Source organism: Hoplias malabaricus, chromosome 4 (assembly GCF_029633855.1).
Source record: "Hoplias malabaricus isolate fHopMal1 chromosome 4, fHopMal1.hap1, whole genome shotgun sequence".
Classification (NCBI taxonomy): domain Eukaryota; kingdom Metazoa; phylum Chordata; class Actinopteri; order Characiformes; family Erythrinidae; genus Hoplias; species Hoplias malabaricus.
In genome coordinates this window covers 248,343-272,342 of record NC_089803.1, presented here as the reverse complement: position 1 = coordinate 272,342, position 24,000 = coordinate 248,343, and the positions used below count along the sequence as shown (strand labels likewise).

The following is a 24,000-nucleotide window of genomic DNA, read 5'->3' as shown; positions in this document are numbered from 1 at the left end:
TTGTAGCCGTGTTAGCTGGTTGAGGGTTGCTTTGAGTCCAAAGTTGCAATTTAGTAACACACCCTGAGTGGGCGCCAGTCCATCACAGGGCACCACACACACACATAGACTTTCACTCAGAGTTGCATTGAAGCAGGCGAATCAAGTGTCATAAAAGGTGCGGCAGCAAGAACTGTCCTGACAAAGTCAAAATGGCGTGTGTAGACACTGCAAGTGCCAGGGTATGTTTTAATACAGCATACAAAAAGAAAAGTAGTGGAGGCAATGCCATTTTAGAAAGTGGTGGAGACATTTCCCCAGGGTACATTATGTCTGTGAGTACTGGCATTGAGTATCCAGATCAATGTTAATGCCTCTGTATAACATGATGGCTAAATTGGAGAATACTCCTCACATGCTAACCAGTGCTATATGTGCACTCATGTATAGTGTTTAGTTGCATCTGGTTCAGGTAAATGTTCTAGCTCACTAATAGGTAGACCATATTGAATGTATTTTAACTGGTGTAGCATTTCAGCCCAATCAGATCTCATTTTGCATGCAGACTAGAGGCGAAACAGGGAGTTACAGCATCCTTTGCGTTGTACATTACTTTCACTCTAATATTGTTATCTCTTTCAAATTTAGTAACACTATCTCACACAATTTCAGGTGATTCCAACTCCTCCTTGGTGTGTTATTTTTGCTTGCCAATGAGTGTAGAATAATAAATATAATAATTGCTGTGCAGCCTATTATACTTGGACAGTTCAGGAGAGTATTCAATGAACATGCTCTGTCAGATACTACTGATATTCATCCATTCATTCATCATCTATAACCTCTTAACTAGTTCAGGGCCACAGTGTGTCGGGAGCCTACTTGGAATAACTGGGTGCAAGGCAGGAACACAGTTTGGATGGAGCACCAGTCTGTCACAGGGCAACATTAGTACAGAACATTGTATTTGTTAAAGATGCCATGGAGAACCATGTATAATGAACATTTGGGAGAGATGCCTCATTTGAAGATGGAACGGAAGGTGAATTTTCCTGTTCTGCCTGAAAATGTCCTATCACTCAGGTAGAAGATGAACCGCTTGAAAACGGTGCCCCCCACAGATTACATCTCTGGCTAAATCTTTTTTTTTTTAAATGACCTGGTCAGTTTTGTGCCAAAAGCTGTGCTGAGATCGAGCAATGGAGCCAAAGTCAAAAGAGGGAGAGTAACATATCAGTAACCTAATCTAAAGCCTGTGTGATTTCTTAACGCTCAATGAAATCAGCAATGAATTAACCTTCCTTTTCTCTATGTTCTCTTCCAGAAGAACCTAACGTCCCTTGACAAGTATTCTCCTGCTCTTAGTGTCCAGGACAGATCTGCTGTACTTTATGAAATACACCAAGACCCATCACCCAGAGGAATATATCACAATGTTGACATTAGGAGAACTTAAATGTGAGGACACAATTTGTGAAAGTTCTGGTCCTCGGGAATCATCCTCAGCTACTCCCCACACTAAGAAACCTTCCAGAAAAACATGGGCAAGTACAGACATACGGAAAACATATGACTGCTCAGAGTGTGGGAGGAATTTTACTCAAATGAGTTCTCTCAGAAGACACCAGCGCCTCCACACTGGAGAGAGACCGTATTCCTGTTCGGAGTGTGGGAATAGTTTTACCAGACAAAGTCATCTCCAAACTCACCAGCGCATTCACACAGGAGCAAGACCGTATCCGTGCTCAGAGTGTGGGAAGAGTTTTACTATAAAGGTTCACCTCCAAAGACACCAGCGCATTCACACAGGAGAGAAACCATATCACTGCTCCGAGTGTGGGAAGAGCTTCAATCATCACAGTTCTTTCAAACACCACCTGCGAGGTCACACGGGAGAGAAACCGTATCAGTGCTCTGAGTGTGGGAATGGCTATACTAGATTATTTAACCTACAAAGGCACCAGTTCATCCACAGAGGAGAAAAGCCATTTTACTGTTCAGAGTGTGGGAAGGGATTGACCTCACTCAGGAATATTAAGAAACATCAGCGCCTTCACAATGAACAGAAGCAGTGTCTGCACAGTAGGGGGTGAGGTAGTATGGGAAACCGTGTATGATTGTAGGGACGTAGATTTGTTCTCCACGTAATGACACAATTTCCATTAATATTTTCTTTGGTCATAAAATGTGGTCATGGATTAAGCAAACAGGCTAGATTGAAGCACTCCCAAGAGCAGTGGTGGAGTGGTCTACTGTCTTTGAGAAGTGCCCAGTCCAGAGCAGAGCTCTATTGGAATTTCAGCCTAAGATCCCGCCCTCTGTCCAATCACATTACAGCCCAAACCCACCGCTTGCAGGTCTACAAACATAGTGTAATGTTCAAGTGAAAGAGTTAATTTTATATTAGACCCAAAAGGTTCTGTTGCCCTTCTAAAAACCTCCATGACCAGAGATGGAGTGAAAGGGGAGGAAATATTGGCCCTGTGTTTGAAAAGTGGGTACGGTTTAGATGCAGCAACACTACAGAACAGTGTCAGAGCTTTCTCAACAACATCTTAACAGTTAACACCAAATCATGCTGAAAAAACATAGAAGTACAGAAACCTCTGCATAGCGACTGTATCTTTTAAGATGGAGCGGTGTGTGTGAGTAAGAAGCGACTTTATCTTTTAAGGTGGAGCGGTGTGTGTGAGTAAGAAGCGACTTTATCTTTTAAGGTGAAGCGGTGTGTGTGAGTAAGAAGCGACTGTATCTTTTAAGGTGGAGCGGTGTGTGTGAGTAAGAAGTGAGTGTATATTTTAAGGGGAGCGGTGTGTGTGAGTAAGAAGCGACTGTATCTTTTAATGTGGAGCGGTGTGTGTGAGTAAGAAGCGACTGTATCTTTTAAGGTGGAGCGGTGTGTGTGAGTAAGAAGTGAGTGTATATTTTAAGGTGGAGCGGTGTGTGTGAGTAAGAAGCGACTGTATCTTTTAAGGTGGAGCGGTGTGTGTGAGTAAGAAGTGAGTGTATATTTTAAGGGGAGCGGTGTGTGTGAGTAAGAAGCGACTGTATCTTTTAATGTGGAGCGGTGTGTGTGAGTAAGAAGCGACTGTATCTTTTAAGATGGAGCGGTGTGTGTGAGTAAGAGTTGTTGGTGTCTGAAGTGTAAATTGTCTGTAAGTGTTTTGAATTCCCACAGAAACTCATGTGTAACTCGAGCTGTTTAGTTTTGTAGCACTTTCACTCTGTGTTTACTTTCATGCAGTTAGCGCTCTCCTGAATTTAGAGTCAGTTCCACCTTAAGTAATGTAACTGTAACAGGAGAAATAAGTCAGTGTGACCCCCCTATGAAGCAGGAATAGAGCAACATCTTCATCTCGGTTTGTGTTTTTCAGCGTTTGGAGTTCTCTTAGTTGCCTGAACGCTTTTCTCTGTAGATTTAGCTTTGTTTTTCAAAACAGAAAGATTTTTTTTTATGTCAGAGCAGCATGATCCAGATAGAGAAAAACAGCACCTGGTTGTATTAAACCGCTCTAGTTTTTCTTTTAGGTATAAATCTTAAGAGCAGGTTTTCCCTTATGTGCATAGTTACTTTTTAACTTTTACATTAAGTCTATTGTGAAATCTAATTACATTATATTATTATATTAAAATCCCACTTTTATTTTACTGAACTAAAGGAACATTGAAAGGGATTTACTACATTGACTGAGGTTTGTGGCTGCACCATGACAAAATAACATCGAGTGAACACTGCTGTTTGAGAGCTGCTTTAAAGGGGCTCTCCAACTATTCATTCATTCTTTCACCTTTTGTAGCCGTGTTAGCTGGTTGAGGGTTGCTTTGAGTCCAAAGTTGCAATTTAGTAACACACCCTGAGTGGGCGCCAGTCCATCACAGGGCACCACACACACACATAGACTTTCACTCAGAGTTGCATTGAAGCAGGCGAATCAAGTGTCATAAAAGGTGCGGCAGCAAGAACTGTCCTGACAAAGTCAAAATGGCGTGTGTAGACACTGCAAGTGCCAGGGTATGTTTTAATACAGCATACAAAAAGAAAAGTAGTGGAGGCAATGCCATTTTAGAAAGTGGTGGAGACATTTCCCCAGGGTACATTATGTCTGTGAGTACTGGCATTGAGTATCCAGATCAATGTTAATGCCTCTGTATAACATGATGGCTAAATTGGAGAATACTCCTCACATGCTAACCAGTGCTATATGTGCACTCATGTATAGTGTTTAGTTGCATCTGGTTCAGGTAAATGTTCTAGCTCACTAATAGGTAGACCATATTGAATGTATTTTAACTGGTGTAGCATTTCAGCCCAATCAGATCTCATTTTGCATGCAGACTAGAGGCGAAACAGGGAGTTACAGCATCCTTTGCGTTGTACATTACTTTCACTCTAATATTGTTATCTCTTTCAAATTTAGTAACACTATCTCACACAATTTCAGGTGATTCCAACTCCTCCTTGGTGTGTTATTTTTGCTTGCCAATGAGTGTAGAATAATAAATATAATAATTGCTGTGCAGCCTATTATACTTGGACAGTTCAGGAGAGTATTCAATGAACATGCTCTGTCAGATACTACTGATATTCATCCATTCATTCATCATCTATAACCTCTTAACTAGTTCAGGGCCACAGTGTGTCGGGAGCCTACTTGGAATAACTGGGTGCAAGGCAGGAACACAGTTTGGATGGAGCACCAGTCTGTCACAGGGCAACATTAGTACAGAACATTGTATTTGTTAAAGATGCCATGGAGAACCATGTATAATGAACATTTGGGAGAGATGCCTCATTTGAAGATGGAACGGAAGGTGAATTTTCCTGTTCTGCCTGAAAATGTCCTATCACTCAGGTAGAAGATGAACCGCTTGAAAACGGTGCCCCCCACAGATTACATCTCTGGCTAAATCTTTTTTTTTTTAAATGACCTGGTCAGTTTTGTGCCAAAAGCTGTGCTGAGATCGAGCAATGGAGCCAAAGTCAAAAGAGGGAGAGTAACATATCAGTAACCTAATCTAAAGCCTGTGTGATTTCTTAACGCTCAATGAAATCAGCAATGAATTAACCTTCCTTTTCTCTATGTTCTCTTCCAGAAGAACCTAACGTCCCTTGACAAGTATTCTCCTGCTCTTAGTGTCCAGGACAGATCTGCTGTACTTTATGAAATACACCAAGACCCATCACCCAGAGGAATATATCACAATGTTGACATTAGGAGAACTTAAATGTGAGGACACAATTTGTGAAAGTTCTGGTCCTCGGGAATCATCCTCAGCTACTCCCCACACTAAGAAACCTTCCAGAAAAACATGGGCAAGTACAGACATACGGAAAACATATGACTGCTCAGAGTGTGGGAGGAATTTTACTCAAATGAGTTCTCTCAGAAGACACCAGCGCCTCCACACTGGAGAGAGACCGTATTCCTGTTCGGAGTGTGGGAATAGTTTTACCAGACAAAGTCATCTCCAAACTCACCAGCGCATTCACACAGGAGCAAGACCGTATCCGTGCTCAGAGTGTGGGAAGAGTTTTACTATAAAGGTTCACCTCCAAAGACACCAGCGCATTCACACAGGAGAGAAACCATATCACTGCTCCGAGTGTGGGAAGAGCTTCAATCATCACAGTTCTTTCAAACACCACCTGCGAGGTCACACGGGAGAGAAACCGTATCAGTGCTCTGAGTGTGGGAATGGCTATACTAGATTATTTAACCTACAAAGGCACCAGTTCATCCACAGAGGAGAAAAGCCATTTTACTGTTCAGAGTGTGGGAAGGGATTGACCTCACTCAGGAATATTAAGAAACATCAGCGCCTTCACAATGAACAGAAGCAGTGTCTGCACAGTAGGGGGTGAGGTAGTATGGGAAACCGTGTATGATTGTAGGGACGTAGATTTGTTCTCCACGTAATGACACAATTTCCATTAATATTTTCTTTGGTCATAAAATGTGGTCATGGATTAAGCAAACAGGCTAGATTGAAGCACTCCCAAGAGCAGTGGTGGAGTGGTCTACTGTCTTTGAGAAGTGCCCAGTCCAGAGCAGAGCTCTATTGGAATTTCAGCCTAAGATCCCGCCCTCTGTCCAATCACATTACAGCCCAAACCCACCGCTTGCAGGTCTACAAACATAGTGTAATGTTCAAGTGAAAGAGTTAATTTTATATTAGACCCAAAAGGTTCTGTTGCCCTTCTAAAAACCTCCATGACCAGAGATGGAGTGAAAGGGGAGGAAATATTGGCCCTGTGTTTGAAAAGTGGGTACGGTTTAGATGCAGCAACACTACAGAACAGTGTCAGAGCTTTCTCAACAACATCTTAACAGTTAACACCAAATCATGCTGAAAAAACATAGAAGTACAGAAACCTCTGCATAGATTAAAAGGAGTAAAGGCCATAGGTTGTGTTTTATATAAAGAAATCAAATCAAATGTATTTGTATAGCGCTATTTACAACTGATGTCACAAAGCAGCTTTACAGAACTCCAGTAAAGACAGGATAATGAGGACAGGGGCGACACTGTCAGGGAAAACTCCCTCAGAGCTGAGGAAGGAACCTTGGGAAGAACCAAGGCTCACACGGGGGGACCTACCCTCCTCTGGTCAATCTACCTACAGATTATTGACAAAACTAAAAGGACCCTTTACAACACATAGGTCTGCCGTTATTCTCATGTGTACTGATGCTGATAAAGAAAGTGAAGCATAGCATCGTTTGAAAGGTGTTAGGACTGTGTTTTGTGTTTTATACAAAGAAGGTGAATAATGATTGAAAGGTATAAATACCACTGTTTTAAACAACTTGATCCAGATTCATGTGTGTTTCTCCAAGGTGTATGCATGTTAAGACTTTAAGAAGTGTGTCATTTTAGTGACATGATGTGCACTTGGTCATATGTTTTAAAAAAATAAAATTGGAAATAAGGAGTGTTTCAATATGAGTTTCATTTGTGTAGCACTTTAGCTTCACATAGCTGTTTAAAGTGGAAGTGAGTATTCAATAAGAATCAGGAGAATAACACAAATAAGACTCTAAAATGCACCCATTTAAGGTGGAACTAAATGCTTGAATATGAAAATTGTGTCTAAAAGCAAGGATCTGCCTCCTAATATGACATCCCAAGTTCTTAAACTTGTCTTTTGTTCGTTCAGTTTTCTTCAAACTGGCAACCTGTTCGAGCTCCAGAGGGGAGGAGGCAGGCAGCTCTCTTCACTGTTTTGAAATTGTGTTATAAGTGCCCAGATATTCATTTTATCAAAATGATATCCTGGTTTTCTATTGTTCTAACACGGATGGTATGAAAAACTTTAAGAAGTGTAGACCATATATTCATGATCACAGACAGCATAAGCATTGTTTAGAAATGTAGACTGTATATTTCCCTAACCCACATGGTATAAACAGTGTTCGGAAGTGTACACTGTATTTATTCACTAACACAGACCAGTATAATCAGTGTTCAGAAGTGTAGATTATATATATCCGCTAACACAGACCAGAATAAACAGTGTTCGGAAGTGTAGACTGTATTTATTCACTAACACAGACCAGTATAAACAGTGTTCAGAAGTGTAGACTGTATTTATTCACTAACACAGACCAGTATAAACAGTGTTCAGAAGTGTAGACTGTATTTATCCGCTAACACAGACCAGTATAAACAGTGTTCGGGAAGTGTAGACTGTATTTATTCACTAACACAGACCAGTATAAACAGTGTTCGGGAAGTGTAGACTGTATTTATTCACTAACACAGACCAGTATAAACAGTGTTCAGAAGTGTAGACTGTATTTATCCGCTAACACAGACCAGTATAAACAGTGTTCAGAAGTGTACACTGTATTTATCCGCTAACACAGACCAGAATAAACAGTGTTCAGAAGTGTAGACTGTATATATTCACTAACACAGACCGGTATAAACAGTGTTCAGAAGTGTAGACTGTATATATTCACTAACACAGACCGGTATAAACAGTGTTCGGAAGTGTAGGCTGTATATATTCACTAACACAGACCAGTATAAACAGTGTTCAGAAGTGTAGACTGTATATATTCACTAACACAGACCAGTATAAACAGTGTTCGGGAAGTGTAGACTATATATATCCGCTAACACAGACCAGTATAAGCAGTGTTCGGGAAGTGTAGGCTGTATATATTCACTAACACAGACCAGTATAAACAGTGTTCAGAAGTGTAGACTGTATATATTCACTAACACAGACCAGTATAAACAGTGTTCGGGAAGTGTAGACTATATATATCCGCTAACACAGACCAGTATAAGCAGTGTTCGGGAAGTGTAGACTATATATATCCGCTAACACAGACCAGTATAAACAGTGTTCAGAAGTGTAGACTGTATATATTCACTAACACAGACCAGTATAAACAGTGTTCGGAAGTGTAGACTATATATATCCACTAACACAGACCAGTATAAACAGTGTTCGGAAGTGTACACTGTATTTATTCACTAACACAGACCAGTGTAAACAGTGTTCAGAAGTGTAGACTGTATATATTCACTATTATGGACCAGTATAAACAGTGTTCAGAAGTGTACAATGTATTTATTCACTAACACAGACCAGTGTAAACAGTGTTCAGAATTGTACACTGTATATATTCACTAACACAGACCAGTATAAACAGTGTTCGGAAGTGTACACTGCATTTATTCACTAACACAGACCAGTATAAACAGTGTTCAGAAGTGTAGACTGTATTTATTCACTAACACAGACCAGTATAAACAGTGTTCGGAAGTGTAGACTATATATATCCGCTAACACAGACCGGTATAAACAGTGTTTGGAAGTGTAGACTATATATATCCGCTAACACAGACCGGTATAAACAGTGTTCAGAAGTGTAGACTGTATTTATTCACTAACACAGACCAGTATAAACAGTGTTCAGAAGTGTACACTGTATTTATTCACTAACACAGACCAGTATAAACAGTGTTCAGAAGTGTAGACTGTATTTATTCACTAACACAGACCAGTATAAACAGTGTTCGGAAGTGTAGACTGTATATATTCACTAACACAGACCAGTATAAACAGTGTTCAGAATTGTACACTGTATATATTCACTAACGCAGACCAGTATACACAGTTTTCAGAAGTCTAGACTGTATTTATTCACTAACACAGACCAGTATAAACAGTGTTCAGAAGTCTAAACTGTATTTATTAACTAACACAGACCAGTATAAACAGTGTTCAGAAGTCTAAACTGTATATATTCACTAACACAGACCAGTATAAACAGTGTTCAGAAGTGTAGACTGTATATATTCACTAACACAGACCAGTATAAACAGTGTTCGGAAGTCTAGACTGTATTTATTCACTAACACAGACCAGTATAAACAGTGTTCAGAAGTGTACACTGTATTTATTAACTAACACAGACCAGTATAAACAGTGTTTAGAAGTTTAGACTGTATATATTCACTAACACAGACCAGTATAAACAGTGTTCAGAAGTGTACACTGTATATATTCACTAACACAGACCAGTATAAACAGTGTTCAGAAGTGTAGACTGTATATATTCACTAACACAGACCAGTATAAACAGTGTTCGGAAGTCTAGACTGTATTTATTCACTAACACAGACCAGTATAAACAGTGTTCAGAAGTGTACACTGTATTTATTCAATAACACAAACCAGTATAAACAGTGTTCAGAAGTCTAGATTGTATTTATTGTTGTGAAAAATAATTTTATTACTTTGTGTTAGTGGATAAATATCCTTAAATGATTAGTTAAAATTAAGCAATTATAATTGTGTGAAATCTTGTATCTTATAAGTACTCATATGAATGACTAACCAGTATCTAGACATGCATTTAAACAGTTTAGAATCTGCACACTAACTGACATGCTGACTCAGTGTTTACACTTTTCTAATTTCTTAGATCTTTAACAGATCTGCACTTAGGCTTGTAGTATAAATTCCAAGTGTTAGTTAGGACAGTTGAACTTTAGGGCATCTCAGTGACCTTAAGTCCATTAGTGACCCCTCTGTATCTTGGTAACAGAAAAGGAATGTGGGTAATAAAACCTACAGTGTCAGAAGGGCATAATGAGTGTTTTGGGGTCATAGGTGCATGTGAAACATGCACGCAGAAACCTGAGTACTAACATGTCTAATTATGCATATTAATATATGTTAATCAGCCAGAAACGCCTTGCCAGCAGGGTATTCGTCATTTAGGGTATAAAAACTTTGGAGTCAGATGGGAAGGTCAGAACTTTGCGTGGAAGGGCACTAGGTTGCGTTTCTCATGTATTAGTTCTCCTGGTACCAGTATTAAAATAAATACTTTGGTTTGCTTTGAACTTCACTCGACTGGTTTTTGTGAAACTTCCGGAATGAGCACGCCTCCCTCAGGAGAGGGGGTGTATTTTGGATCTTTTGGAGATCTTCTAAATTTTAATTACTTTGGGAACGGTCCAAAAAGAACATTTAATTCTGCAATTGGTGACCCCGGACGTGCGGAAGTGTGAGAACAAGACCGACTTCGGACTCCTTTCCACTCGCGGCCGCAATTTGTTGAGGTGGGTGAGCAGACCCTGTTTTATTCAAATTCTGCATATTGGAATTTCTAAATCAGAGTGGTGCGGAGGTCTGAAGGCGGTCTGGAGTGAGGTAATGAGCAAATCAATTTATTTTAAATATGTTTTTATAATTTTTTATTGGTTTATACATTTGGGGTTGCTTGGTTATGGTATTTATAATGGTTTAGATGGATGTTGTGCCCATCATGGAATTTATAATGGTTTAGATGGATGTTTTGCCCATCTGAGACAGAGTGGTGGCGTCCTCAGCTCGGAACCTGACGAGGTTTCGTGTTAATTGCCTGGTCTAAGGGTAGGCCGTGAGAGTTCGTCTCCTCAGAAGTATATTCATAGCGGAAGTTGTCCCCGCGAAATGATTAAAAGAGCGGATGTTGTTCCCGCCACAATTTGTTGTTTATTTTAATGTAATTTGATTGTGTATTGATGTTTTATGTCTGTTTTGATTGCCTGTTATTCTTAGAGGCTGTTATGTGACTGTCGTGTATGTTTTTGCTCGCTAGAGGGCGATAGAGGAGTGTCTTGCTGTGTATGTGTATGTGTGTGTGTATGTCAGCTGAAAGAATTTTTTTTTTTTTTGGGAGAAAATGGAGAAAGTGGGGGACTGATCAACCCCCTTTTCTTCTGCGGTTGCTTTTGAGTGTGTGTGTGAAGAACCCTCCATGTGCTGTACAGAGCCATAAATTTTATGTGAGTGTGTTTAGAGAAAAGGGGGGAAAGGACATCTCTGTTTTTAGAGTGTCAGTGAGAGAGTGTGCTTAATGAGAACGGAAAATGTCATAAACAGAGATTTAGAAATTAATAGGGAAAGAAATTTGTAATGGTATAAATTATGAGCTTCGTTCAAGGACAGTTATTTAAAGAATATGAACCTCAATAAAATGAGGGGTTTGTTTATCTATGACAATGAGCCTGAACGGAAGACGTTTTAAAGTAAAACATATAAAGTAAATTAAATGAGCTTTCTTGGAGACTATACATTAAGAAAATATAGACTATGAGCTCCAGAAAGACGTTTTTAGATGTTGAGAATAGGAGAAAGGTGAGCAAGGTGTAAAGCTGAGTTATTAATAGGATATATTGAGGTAATTGTAAGGTTTAAATATGGGAATTAAAGGGAAAATTGTTAATTGAACACTTGCTCTAATTTTGAATCTGGTTTCTTTGATATTGTTAATTTAGGCTGGTGGTGGATAAAATATATTTGGTATTTGGTTTACTGCTTATTGTCCTAAGAATATTATTTTTCCGGTTTAGTTAGTATTTTTTTTTAACTATGGTAGTTCGTCTAAAAAATTTATTTTCGGCCACGGTTTGAATTTTCGTTAATTATAACATATTTTGTTACCTGCTTGCTATTTCAGTAGTTCTCAAAAGTTTGTTTTCGCTTGTTATAATATATCTTGTGATTTCACTGTGGCTTGAGGACTGTTGAGTGTCTCTGGACACTTGTTTTGTTCCTAAAATATAGTCGTTGGTTTAATTCTGTGTTGTGAGATCTTAGTCCTGCTTTTCTTGCTTTTTTCGTTTCCTACAAATTTTGTTTCATATACTGGCATGTTATTTCCTTCTGACTAATAAGCTTTTTTTTTTTTTTTCTCTCTCTCTCCGTGGGTCAGTTTCATACTTCATGTAAATTAGGCTTGACTTGCTTTTAAATATCATACTGTGTTTGAAGACAAACTTATGTTTTCTATCCATCTGTGAAATTATTCACAGAGCTGAGGTGGCCCTGCTTTTCTTGGCTGAGTTTGTAAACTTGACTGTAAAACTTTGGACTTTTTATTTTATATAAACTAAGGCGGACTGTGCTGAGAGCAGCGGCGGCTGCGTGGGCGCTCTGCGGGGGAGACCCTGGGAAAACTGTTTTAATTCACTCTGAATTGCGATGAAACCTAGCGGTGATAATTGATTTGCAATTAAAGGGTGAACTAGAACGAAGATCAATTCAGGTAAGGTCCAATTTTTTAATCAGCTTCTTACAGACATTATGGCTACTACTAGAGATTTACATAATGAATTAAACGCCATTTACGGCGTGGGGAATTGGGAATGGAAACCGTTTGTACAACAAATTGAAATTATTACTGAGGGATTAAAACTGGGAGAAATACATTTGAAAAAGTGGGATGTTGTGCACAAAAGTGTGCTACAGAGATTTGAAATGTGGGCCAAATTACACACAGGGGAGAAAACTTCTTTAATTTCCGGTATTAATCAGTTAAAAAGAGAGTTGGAGGAAATATTATGTCAGGCTGAAGCAGAGGTTAGTAAGGCTAGCCTTTTCCAGAGACCTAAGGCTCATACAAGTGTAAATATAGCCAAAACGGACATTGCGGAGCTTCAAAATTTTAAAATGGCGTTCCTCAGTCTCATTCCGCAGCTCGTGCTATTGAAGACATCAGGTCAGTCACCTTCGGACGCTCTATCACTCACTGCCGAGATGCCGGAAGTGGAAATCGCCTATACGAACCACAAGGGGGAGGAGCCTACAGCTCCTACAGCTCCGCCTCCCCCATATAACATAGGTCACGTCACACCAGTTGATAATGTCCCACCAGTTGATAATATCCTCCCTGTTTTCAGTGTTGATTCCGGCAAAGTGAGTGTACAGACAGACACAAGAGGTCGGGATTTTGCTTGTGAGCAGCCAGCTCAAAGTGACAAACACACAAACGCACACATACACGAACCATTCCAATTGCGAAAGCCACATGAGTCAATTTCAAATCCACACACAGACATTAACACCAACTGTTCTGACATTATAGCTGACACGGGAAAGCATGTAGAACAGGATAATCCGCGTCTTGTCGATAAACAAACACTAACAACACCATTTAAGAACCCGATGCCACGTAAAAATAAACAAAAAATATGGATTAAAGCTGATTTAGAGGGCCATGTCACAACGGATGACTCTGACTAAGATGAGGGACTTATAGCAGATGATGAGGACAGTGCGAATGGACGTCGTGGTGGTAGACGGATTACTGATTTGAACAAAACATTGCGTGCCATGGAAAAACTCATATTAGAAGAACAGAGACAATTGGACTTAAAACAACAGACTTTAGAATGCGACATGCACACTTCAGACAAAACGGACATTTTGAGACGTAGCACCAGACCCCGACACCCGCCTGACAGATATATGTCTGACACTAACGTTGACACTATGCTTCCATTAGTGGCCACTAGTACAGGAACATATAAATATGTACCATTATCACTGACTGATGCACAGACTTTGGTCGATCAGCTTCCGCCTTTATGTAGTGGAGCGGCTGCTTGGATTAGAAAGCTGGACAGTCTGACAGGTGGCGTGACTGTAGCACTTGGGGATTTTAGAAATATTATTAAAAGATCAACTACTTCCATGGAAGCAACTGAAATAGAAAAACAGGCTTTGACATTTAATAAACCTAACTATGATCTTTTCTATATGAACAATTATAAGGAAAAATTTGATAATAAAGACAAGGAGATATTTAAGTTACAAAGAGACTTACTAACTGTTATACTAGCAGAAGCCAGGAAATCTATAAATGATAATAAAAAGCTAACAACGTCTGATACCATGATGCCTATGACTGCACTGCCACATATGCAATCACCACAAATATTTATGAACAAAAATACATACATGCCTACTCAATCTGGGCCACCACAAAACCCACCATATAATTATGGACTAAGTCCATATTTCCCATATCAACCCTACTCAGGAGGCAGGGGGCGTGGTAATGGTGGGAGGAGGGGCAGGGCCCGCCGTCGGACAGCGGCATGTCTAAGATGTGGAGCTTTGGACCACTGGGCAGCACAATGTAGGGCACCACTGTCTACTGACACCAGCTATCCACAACAGACACCACAACCACAGGCGGCACCAAAGCCGGAGCCATCACATCTTCCTGCTGGCCAATACAGCATGGAGCCGTGGGGTGGACATTGACGGGGCTATGAGGAGCACCAGGACAGCAGGGCCAGGGCAGAACCCATGCTGTCATTAACTGTGGGGGCCTCCGAAATTGTTTTTCTGGTAGACACGGGAGCCACATGGTCAGCCATCAATAAAGTATTACCTGCACATCTGAGGAGCGGTCACACTGTGCAAGAAAGGGGCTTTTCGGGGAAATCTACATCACTGCAAAAAACAAGACATTTGCCAGTCAGTACTGGTACACAGACTGTGTCACATTCATTTTTAATTGCACCACAAGCACCCTTGAACATTTGTGGTAGAGACTATTTTATGCCAACCAGATGGAATCACACTTACGTGGTTGGACGGACACAAAACTGTGGCAGTGGTGGGGTACACTGACGGTATGTACCTGATGAGACCTCAACAGGATGAGTCGATAGACATTTCCTGGGCTTTAGTGACTGGACAGACGGACCGGTCACCACGACTCATTGCCTTGTTCCACCACTGTTCGACTTGGATTACAGCCATGGCACCCTACGTTCCTCCGCCCGACCCATTCCATGTCACTCTGTTTTATGATGTAGGGGGAGATTTAACTTATTATGAATATTTTCAAACAGAATTAGAGGGTACACAGTGGTCGGTTGACACCACAGGGATTTGTGTGGGTCCTGAAGGGGTGGCATGTCCTGTTTCACTAACACCACAACAACATAATTGGTATAAACTGTCTGACACGGCGGCACCACAAATTTCACTAGCTCTCGATCAGAGACACGAGGCCAAGCAGTTGGGCCCTATGGTAAAAAGAGCAAATGAGGCCACGGATTGGGTCCGGACACAGCTGCTTGGTGTCATGTTTTCGCAGTCCACACAGACATATCACATCACTGATAACTCACCAATCTTAGTCACATTGCACCATCAATTGCTGCCTAGACACCATTGTTGTGAGGACTGTGATTATCTACAGATGGAGGTATTATTAGCATCACTACCTGACACATTGTGGTCCACAGGACCAGATGATGTATGATAGACTAATCAAACACTTGTCTATTTTTGTATGAATATTACACAACCAATTTGGATTGCACAATATAAACTAAAAACTAGAGACTGTGTAAGAACATGTTAGCATTTTTAGAACTGACTGGTTACAGCAGACAATACATTACTGACTTTGTTGGACGAACATAACCTTTTAGGGACATGGTGAAATATCTAGGGATGAGAAATTTGTCTGGTAAGCTTAATTGGACGGTGGAGTCTGAACAGGCGTTTATAGACGTTAAACAAGCCTTATCCGTTGCAGTTGACTTGGCCAGACCTGACTATTAATTACCTTTTTACACGGATGTTTCTGAAACAGACACTGTGATCAATGGTGTACTGTTTCAGAAAAAGGGGGAAGGTAGAGCAGTACTAATGTATTTAAGTGTCCCATTGGACCTTATAGAGAGGAGACAATCACAGTGCACAAGACATGTAGCAGGACTGACTAAATTAGTTTAGAAAACAGCACATTTGGTAGCAGGATATCCATTGCGCATTCTAACCACACATGGAGTAGTAGCGTACATAAACTCACAGATGTTCACACTCACTCCATTGAGACAGAGACGCATTCACAAAGCATTGACTGCACCCAACATCACCTACACACACGAAGGAGTTAATATGGCGGATGGGATGTTGGAAGGTCCACCACATGAGTGCGAGGAACAGGTGGAAAGGCAAGGAAAAGTAAGACCAGACTTACAAGCCACACCCATTCCAGGGTCATGGAATTTATGGACGGATGGGTGTGGGTACAGGGCAGATACAGGTGAAGTCAGAGCAGGATACGCAGTAGTTCAGGAAGCGAAGGGGGAAACACAAGAGTTTCAGACAGTTATTGCAGACGAAGTGAAACAAAACCCATCGGCGCAGAAGGCAGAACTGCTAGCAGTAATTTCAGCATTAGAAGTGGCACATATAGGAAAACAACAAAACACTGGAAAATCTAAAACAATGGTGGCACCCATACATGTCAGCATTAGTAGTTGATTACATCACTAAATGTCAGATTTGTAACACTCAGAACATAACAAAAGCATTTAAACTAGCTCCAGGAAGGTTTCCATTGCCAGATTCTCATGGACATGAGATTCAAATGGATTACACAAATATGATTGACCCCATTAGGAGATATAGATATCTCCTGGTCGTTGTAGATAGATTCTCGGGGTGGGTAGAGGCACTCCCCACTCTGAGGGAAGATGTAAAATGAGTCTGTAAGTTTCTGATTAATTGTTGGATTACGAACCATGGGTTTCATAGGAAAATTTTTTTTTATTTATTTTTTATATTTTTTCAGATAACGGGAGTCATTACTCGAGTAAAACACTGCAGTGGGTGGAGCAGTCGTTGGGGCTGCGCCATAGCTATGGTTGTGTGTATCATCCTGCCTCACAAGGTCAGGTGAAGAGGATGAATCAAAATTTGAAAATCAAATTAGCAAAAATCAAACTGGCCACGGGCATGAATTGGCTTGATGCCCTTCCAATTGTTTTAATTAGTGTCTATAGTTAAGTGAACAGAAATACAGGGTTCACTCCTTTTGAATTAGGGAGGGGCATCGCTTTTCCAGGCCCCTCCAACGCGCTTGCGTCCCCCCAGAAACTACCTCAAGCAGAGTACCGACAGCTATATGAAGAACTAAAAGCTGTTTGTAAAGATTTCTCTATACAGGTGCAGGAAAGGAGAGAAGGAGAAGAAACGGAGGAGAAGGATCCAGAAGTGACAGTCTCACCCTGGGTCCTCCTGAAGGTCATCAAGCGGAAGTGGTACGAACCTCGCTGGACAGGACCCTACCAGGTGACAGAGAGAACCAGTTGTGCAGTCCGGCTGAAGGGTAAAGGCTTATAGTGGTACCACCTCACACAGTGCAGAGCCGCACCGACACCTAACATCAAACATTCACTGAAGGAAAACAACACCTCAGAAGAGGCTGATCAAGCAGCCTCAACCAACATAGGGGCAGAATAATCCCCTGAGGCAGGGGCACGACAAGGAAAGTCTATCCTTGCCCCCAGCGCAGATCCCTACCAGCGGATGAAGAATACACTTTAACACATACACATATAGGGCTCATTGTAATCTCTTAGTCCAGAGAGTGAGTGGTAGGACAGAGGTGTCCACTCCTAACAGGAGTGGTGTAATTGCCCGCTACCACCACAATCTGCCATCACGCTCTACCTAAGTCACTCGCCAAGCCGGGGGTGACCTAGGCAGACCAATTTAACATTAATTGCTTATCATTTATCTAAATGTATTGACCTGTCAGTTGGACAGGTCAAAAGGGGGAATTGTTGTGAAAAAAAATTTTATTACTTTGTGTTAGTGGATAAATATCCTTAAATGATTAGTTAAAATTAAGCAATTATAATTGTGTGAAATCTTGTATCTTATAAGTACTCATATGAATGACTAACCAGTATCTAGACATGCATTTAAACAGTTTAGAATCTGCACACTAACTGACATGCTGACTCAGTGTTTACACCTTTCTAATTTCTTAGATCTTTAACAGATCTGCACTTAGGCTTGTAGTATAAATTCCAAGTGTTAGTTAGGACAGTTGAACTTTAGGGCATCTCAGTGACCTTAAGTCCATTAGTGACCCCTCTGTATCTTGGTAACAGAAAAGGAATGTGGGTAATAAAACCTACAGAGTCAGAAGGGCATGATGAGTGTTTTGGGGTCATAGGTGCATGTGAAACATGCACGCAGAAACCTGAGTACTAACATGTCTAATTATGCATATTAATATATGTTAATCAGCCAGAAACGCCTTGCCAGCAGGGTATACGTCATTTAGGGTATAAAAACTTTGGAGTCAGATGGGAAGGTCAGAACTTTGCGTGGAAGGGCACTAGGTTGCGTTTCTTATGTATTAGTTCTCCTGGTACCAGTATTAAAATAAATACTTTGGTTTGCTTTGAACTTCACTCGACTGGTTTTTGTGAAACTTCCGGAACGAGCACGCCTCCCTCAGGAGAGGGGGTGTATTTTGGATCTTTTGGAGATCTTCTAAATTTTAATTACTTTGGGAACGGTCCAAAAAGAACATTTAATTCTGCATTATTCACTAACACAAACCAGTATAAAGTGTTCAGAAGTCTAGATTGTATTTATTCACTAACACAGACCAGTATAAACAGTGTTCAGAAGTGTACACTGTATATATTCACAAACACAGACCAGTGTAAACAGTGTTCAGAAGTCTAGACTCTATATATTCACTAACACAGACCAGTATAAACAGTGTTCAGAAGTCTAGACTGTATTTATTCACTAACACAGACCAGTGTAAACAATGTTCAGAAGTCTAGACTGTATATATTCACTAACACAGACCAGTATAAACAGTGTTCAGAAGTCTAGATTGTATTTATTCACTAACACAGACCAGTATAAACAGTGTTCAGAAGTCTAGATTGTATTTATTCACTAACACAGACCAGTATAAACAGTGTTCAGAAGTGTACACTGTATATATTCACTAACACAGACCAGTGTAAACAGTGTTCAGAATCTACCCATAGTGCGATCACTATGAATCTTCTGGCTGTTTACATCAGGCTCTTCATGGAGGCAAGTGTAATACAGAAGTGATCAGATCACAAAAATGCAGATTAATGCCAGGTGTAAGCACAGCCCAGTGTTTGGACAAAAAACACCAAGAGCTTGCAGATATCTCCTCCTCCTCTCCCAGCCTTTCTTTCCTCAAATAGACAGACTTTTGCCATAAGATGAGCTAATTGTGAGGAAAATATATGATGTTACTGTTGTGATATACATATTGTGAATGATTATATATATTTTGCTGTGAATATTAATGTTTTCCTGTTTAAATCTAAATTTTGAGAACTACACATTGACCAATGTTCTGCTCTTAATCTGGCAGCGTTTCTCTGGGGATACACATGTTAACAGTTGCTGAATAACACCACCAACACTTTTTGGCAATTTTTCTTCCTCCTCATATTAAGACACTAGTCATAAATTATAGTAATTACATTGACCAGAGGAGGGTAGGTCCCCTGTGTGAGCCTTGGTTCCTCTCAAGGTTTCTTCCTCAGCTCTGAAGGAGTTTCTCTGTGTCACTGTCGTCCCTGGCCTCTCCTGGGGCTTTTTACATCTTTACATTTCATGTCAAAACTGTGTCTTTACCAGAACTCTGTTGTGAAGCTGTTTTGTGACATCATTTGTTGTAAAAAGCGTAACACAAATATATTTGATTTGATATGTTAATACTATGACAGATAACTTGACCCAAGTGATCTGACCTACACACTCACACCAGACAAGACTTCTGATATATGATCAATTCATCATGTGAAAACACTCAGTCATTCCTCCTACAGGATGTTAAAAGTTGTGTATCTCCTGGTGCACTCTGCCTCTTTTAGGGTTAACTTACTCCAATCCTTTCGGGTTGGTGGTGAACAAAGCCTATTTGGTTGAACGCCACTCGATACGTTAAAATAACCATGTGGAGGGTGTCAATGACTGCCTTCTGAACATCTGTGAAGTCCGCGGTCTTCTCCATGGGGAACCATTTAAAGGCTTAGGAGACCTTTGCAGGTGTTTTTTATTTTATCCCTTTGGGTTTTCATTGGCTGTAAACCATAATCATAAACATTTAAAGAAATAAACACTTGAAATACTTGACTCTAATGAATCTGTATGAGTTTCACTTTTTTAAATTAATTACTGAAATGAACTGTAATCTATTTTATTTAGATTTACCTTTATTTACTAGTTTATTTATTTTTTCTTTTGGCAAATTTTTAAATACATTTTACTAGCTTTAAAATACAAATAAACAATAAAATATAAACAATGAAAACAAAAGTATTGTGAGCAATAGCAAAACACAACAATAATAATTTACTATTTAAAAATGTAGCCCAAAAAACCCACATACAATTGTCCATCCATCCATCCATTATCTGTAACCGCTTATCCAATTTAGGGTCGCGGGGGGTCCAGAGCCTACCTGGAATCATTGGGCGCAAGGCGGGAATACACCCTGGAGGGGACGCCAGTCCTTCACAGGGCAACACAGACACACACACATTCACTCACACACTACATACAATTGTGGATAATTTATTAAAATATATTTGATAGTGAGTCATTTGCCATTCTGTCAGGAAAGAGGGGCGGACTGACGGAGCGGACGCACACGCTAAAGCACAGAAACTTTATTTTACAGTAATAACAAAACAAAGAGACTTTTAACAGAAGACAAGAAACGGGGATCCAAGCAGGCTAAACGGGACACGGGGAGCTAAACAGGACTAACGGGACGACAGAGGAAATACAACGACAACATGGAAACCAATAACGGAGAAACTTTACAGAGACAGACTAGAGAACACGACAGACTTGACATGGTACAAAGAACGAATGACCAAACAGGAAGTGCAGGAAGGGGACTTAAATACAAGACACTGACGAGACGCACCTGAGACAGATAACAAGGGGGCAGGGTAACAAATGACAGACGAGGAGGCGGAACTGTAACATGCTTTTTACATGTAATGTCATGATTAATGTGATGGACTTTTTTTCCCCTGATCCAACATTTTAAAAATTGTTATTAAAAGATTTAATGCACAAAACAGATAAGAATAAACACTAAAGCTAATGCCAGCAGGTGGCACCATTTCATCTGTTACATATACTTTATATGATATACGGGGCGGCACGGTGGTCGCAGTCACACAGCTCCAGGGGCCTGGAGGTTGTGGGTTCGATTCCCGGTCCAGGTGACTGTCTGTGAGGAGTTGGTGTGTTCTCCCCATGTCCGCGTGGGTTTCCTCCGGGTGCTCCGGTTTCCTCCCACAATCCAAAAATACATGTTGGTAGGTGGATTGGCGACTCCAAAGTGTCCGTAGGTGTGAATGTGTGAGTGTGTGTCTGTGTTGCCCTGTGAAGGACTGGCGCCCCCTCCAGGGTGTATTCCTGCCTTGCGCCCAATGATTCCAGGTAGGCTCTGGACACACCACAACCCTGAATTGGATAAGCGGTTACAGATAATGAATGAATGAATGATATACAGTGGTGTGAAAAAGTGTTTGCCCCCTTCATATTTTATTTATTTATTTATTTATTTATTTTTGCATGTTTATCACTCTCACATGTTTCAGATCAAACAAATGTAGATATTACTCAAAGACAACACAAGTAAACACAAAATGCAGTGAACAGTGGGCCTCATTTCAGATGGTGATGAGGGAGTCTGCAGGAATGAGGGGGAATGTCTAGGTCCTGGCTCTTAACACCTCTAGGACAAAGGAGATCATCGTGGACTTCAGGAGAACAAAGCAGCCAGACCACATCCCCCTCCACATGTTTGGAGAAGCAGTGTGGAAAGTGTGATGTTCCTCTGTGTCCACATCAACAAACACCTAACCTGGTCTCCTAACCGCACTGACTCCCATTCCACCCCCTTCCTGACAACATCACCCCTCATACACTAGGACCTTGTGCTGTCAATGTGTTCATTCTGTTCATTTTCAATCGGTGAATACTCACTCTGCACAAACAGAGCACACCTCTATACTCTGTCTGTTCTGTAGTGTCTACTGCACAGTAAGTGTTCACCGTCACTTTAAAGTAGTGATATTTATTACTCATAACTGTTATTACTGTGTACTCTGCCCCTAGCACTGTCTGATGGACACACAGACTGCCCCTTATTTACACAGTAGCACACCTCTATACTCTGTCTGTTCTGTAGTGTCTACTGCACAGTAAGTGTTCACTGTCACTTTAAAGCAGTGATATTTATTACTCATAACTGTTATTACTGTGTATTCTGCTCCTAGCACTGTCTGATGAACATACAGACTGCCCCTTATTTACACAGTAACACACCTCTATACTCTGTCTGTTCTGTAGTATCTACTGCACAGTAAGTGTTCATCGTCACTTTAAAGCAGTGATATTTATTACTCATAACTGTTATTACTGTGTATTCTGCTCCTAGCACTGTCTGATGAACATACAGACTGCTCCTTATTTACACAGTAACACACCTCTATACTGTCTCTGTTCTGTAGTGTCTACTGCACAGTAAGTGTTCACCGTCACTTTAAAGCAGTGATATTTATTACTCATAACTGCTATTACTGTGTAACACCACTCTCAACTGTTTGTGAAGAAGAACTGTAACAGAACATATGCTGTAATCTGGAATCAGGAAATCACTACCCACCCTGCAGTTCATGTAAAACTGACATTTATATTGTAATATATACCTCAAAGACTTGTACATCAAATGACATGTCCTTCTCCCATGCCTCCTCTGGATCATCCAGATGGTCACTGGTGAACTTCAAAAGTGCCTGGACATTTGCTAGTGTGAGCAGGGGGCCTCTCGTGCCCTGCAGGATTTTAATCCATGATGACGTAGTGTGTTATTAATGGAGACTCTGGTCCCAGCTCTCTTCAGGTCATTGAGCATGTCCTCCTGTGTAGTTCTGGGTGATTCTTGAGCTTTCACAGAATCATCCTTAACCCTCGAGGTGATGTCATGCACAGAGCCCCAGAGGAAGACTGACAGTCACCTTGTGTTCTTCCATTTTCTAATATTTGCGCCAACAGTTGTTGCCTTCTCACCAAGCTGCTGCCTACTGTCCTGTAGCACATCCCAGCCTTGTGCAGGTCTACAGTTTTGTCCCTGGTGTTCTTAGACAGCCGTTTGGTCTTGGTCATGGTAGAGGCATTGGAGTGTGACGGATTTGAGTGTGTGGACAGGTGTCTTTTATACAGGTAACAAGTTCAGACAGGTGTAATTAGTAAAGGTAATTATTACACAATATGAGATCTTCTTAAAGAAAAATTAACAGGTCTGTGAGAGCCAGAATTCTTGCTGTTTGGTAGGTGATCAAACACTTATTTCATGTAATAAAATGCAAATTAATTATTTACAAGTCATACAATGTGATTTTCTTGATATTTGTTTCAGATTCTGTCTCTCATAGTTACAGACCTCTCCTTTCTTTGTAAGTGGGAAAACTATAAAATAGTGTATCAAATACTACTGTGTATTTAAAACAATTTTCAAATAAAAACATTATTCACTTTAATAAATAATTATATAAAACATTATATATTTAAAACAATATTCAAATAAAAAGTGCATACTGTCAGACACGAGGGGTGCGGACTGACTGAGGCGGACGCACTCGCTAAAACACAGAATACTTTATTAAACTGAAGTTAAACTAAACAAAGACAGGCAGACTTGGACAGAGATAATCAAACGGAAACCTAGACTAAAGAGACAGATACTAAAAATAAACAGAGGGAACTAGACAGACAGAGATAAACCTAGACACAGAAAGCAAAACAACGAGACAGGGAACTGGAATCTAATGAGAACGAGAATGACACAAAACAACAGGACCTGACTGGGAACACGACAA

General features: G+C 40.5%; 1 protein-coding gene across 1 annotated transcript; it reads left to right on the top strand.

Moving 5' to 3' along the window:
• Nucleotides 1–289: 289 nt before the first annotated feature.
• Nucleotides 290–6,881, top strand: LOC136694060 (zinc finger protein 436-like). Its single transcript, XM_066667412.1, has 2 exons — nucleotides 290–2,068; nucleotides 5,098–6,881. Exons 1-2 carry the CDS (start codon nucleotides 1,371–1,373, stop codon nucleotides 5,840–5,842), a joined length of 1,443 nt encoding a protein of 480 aa, XP_066523509.1. The 5' UTR covers nucleotides 290–1,370; the 3' UTR covers nucleotides 5,843–6,881.
• Nucleotides 6,882–24,000: the final 17,119 nt, after the last annotated feature.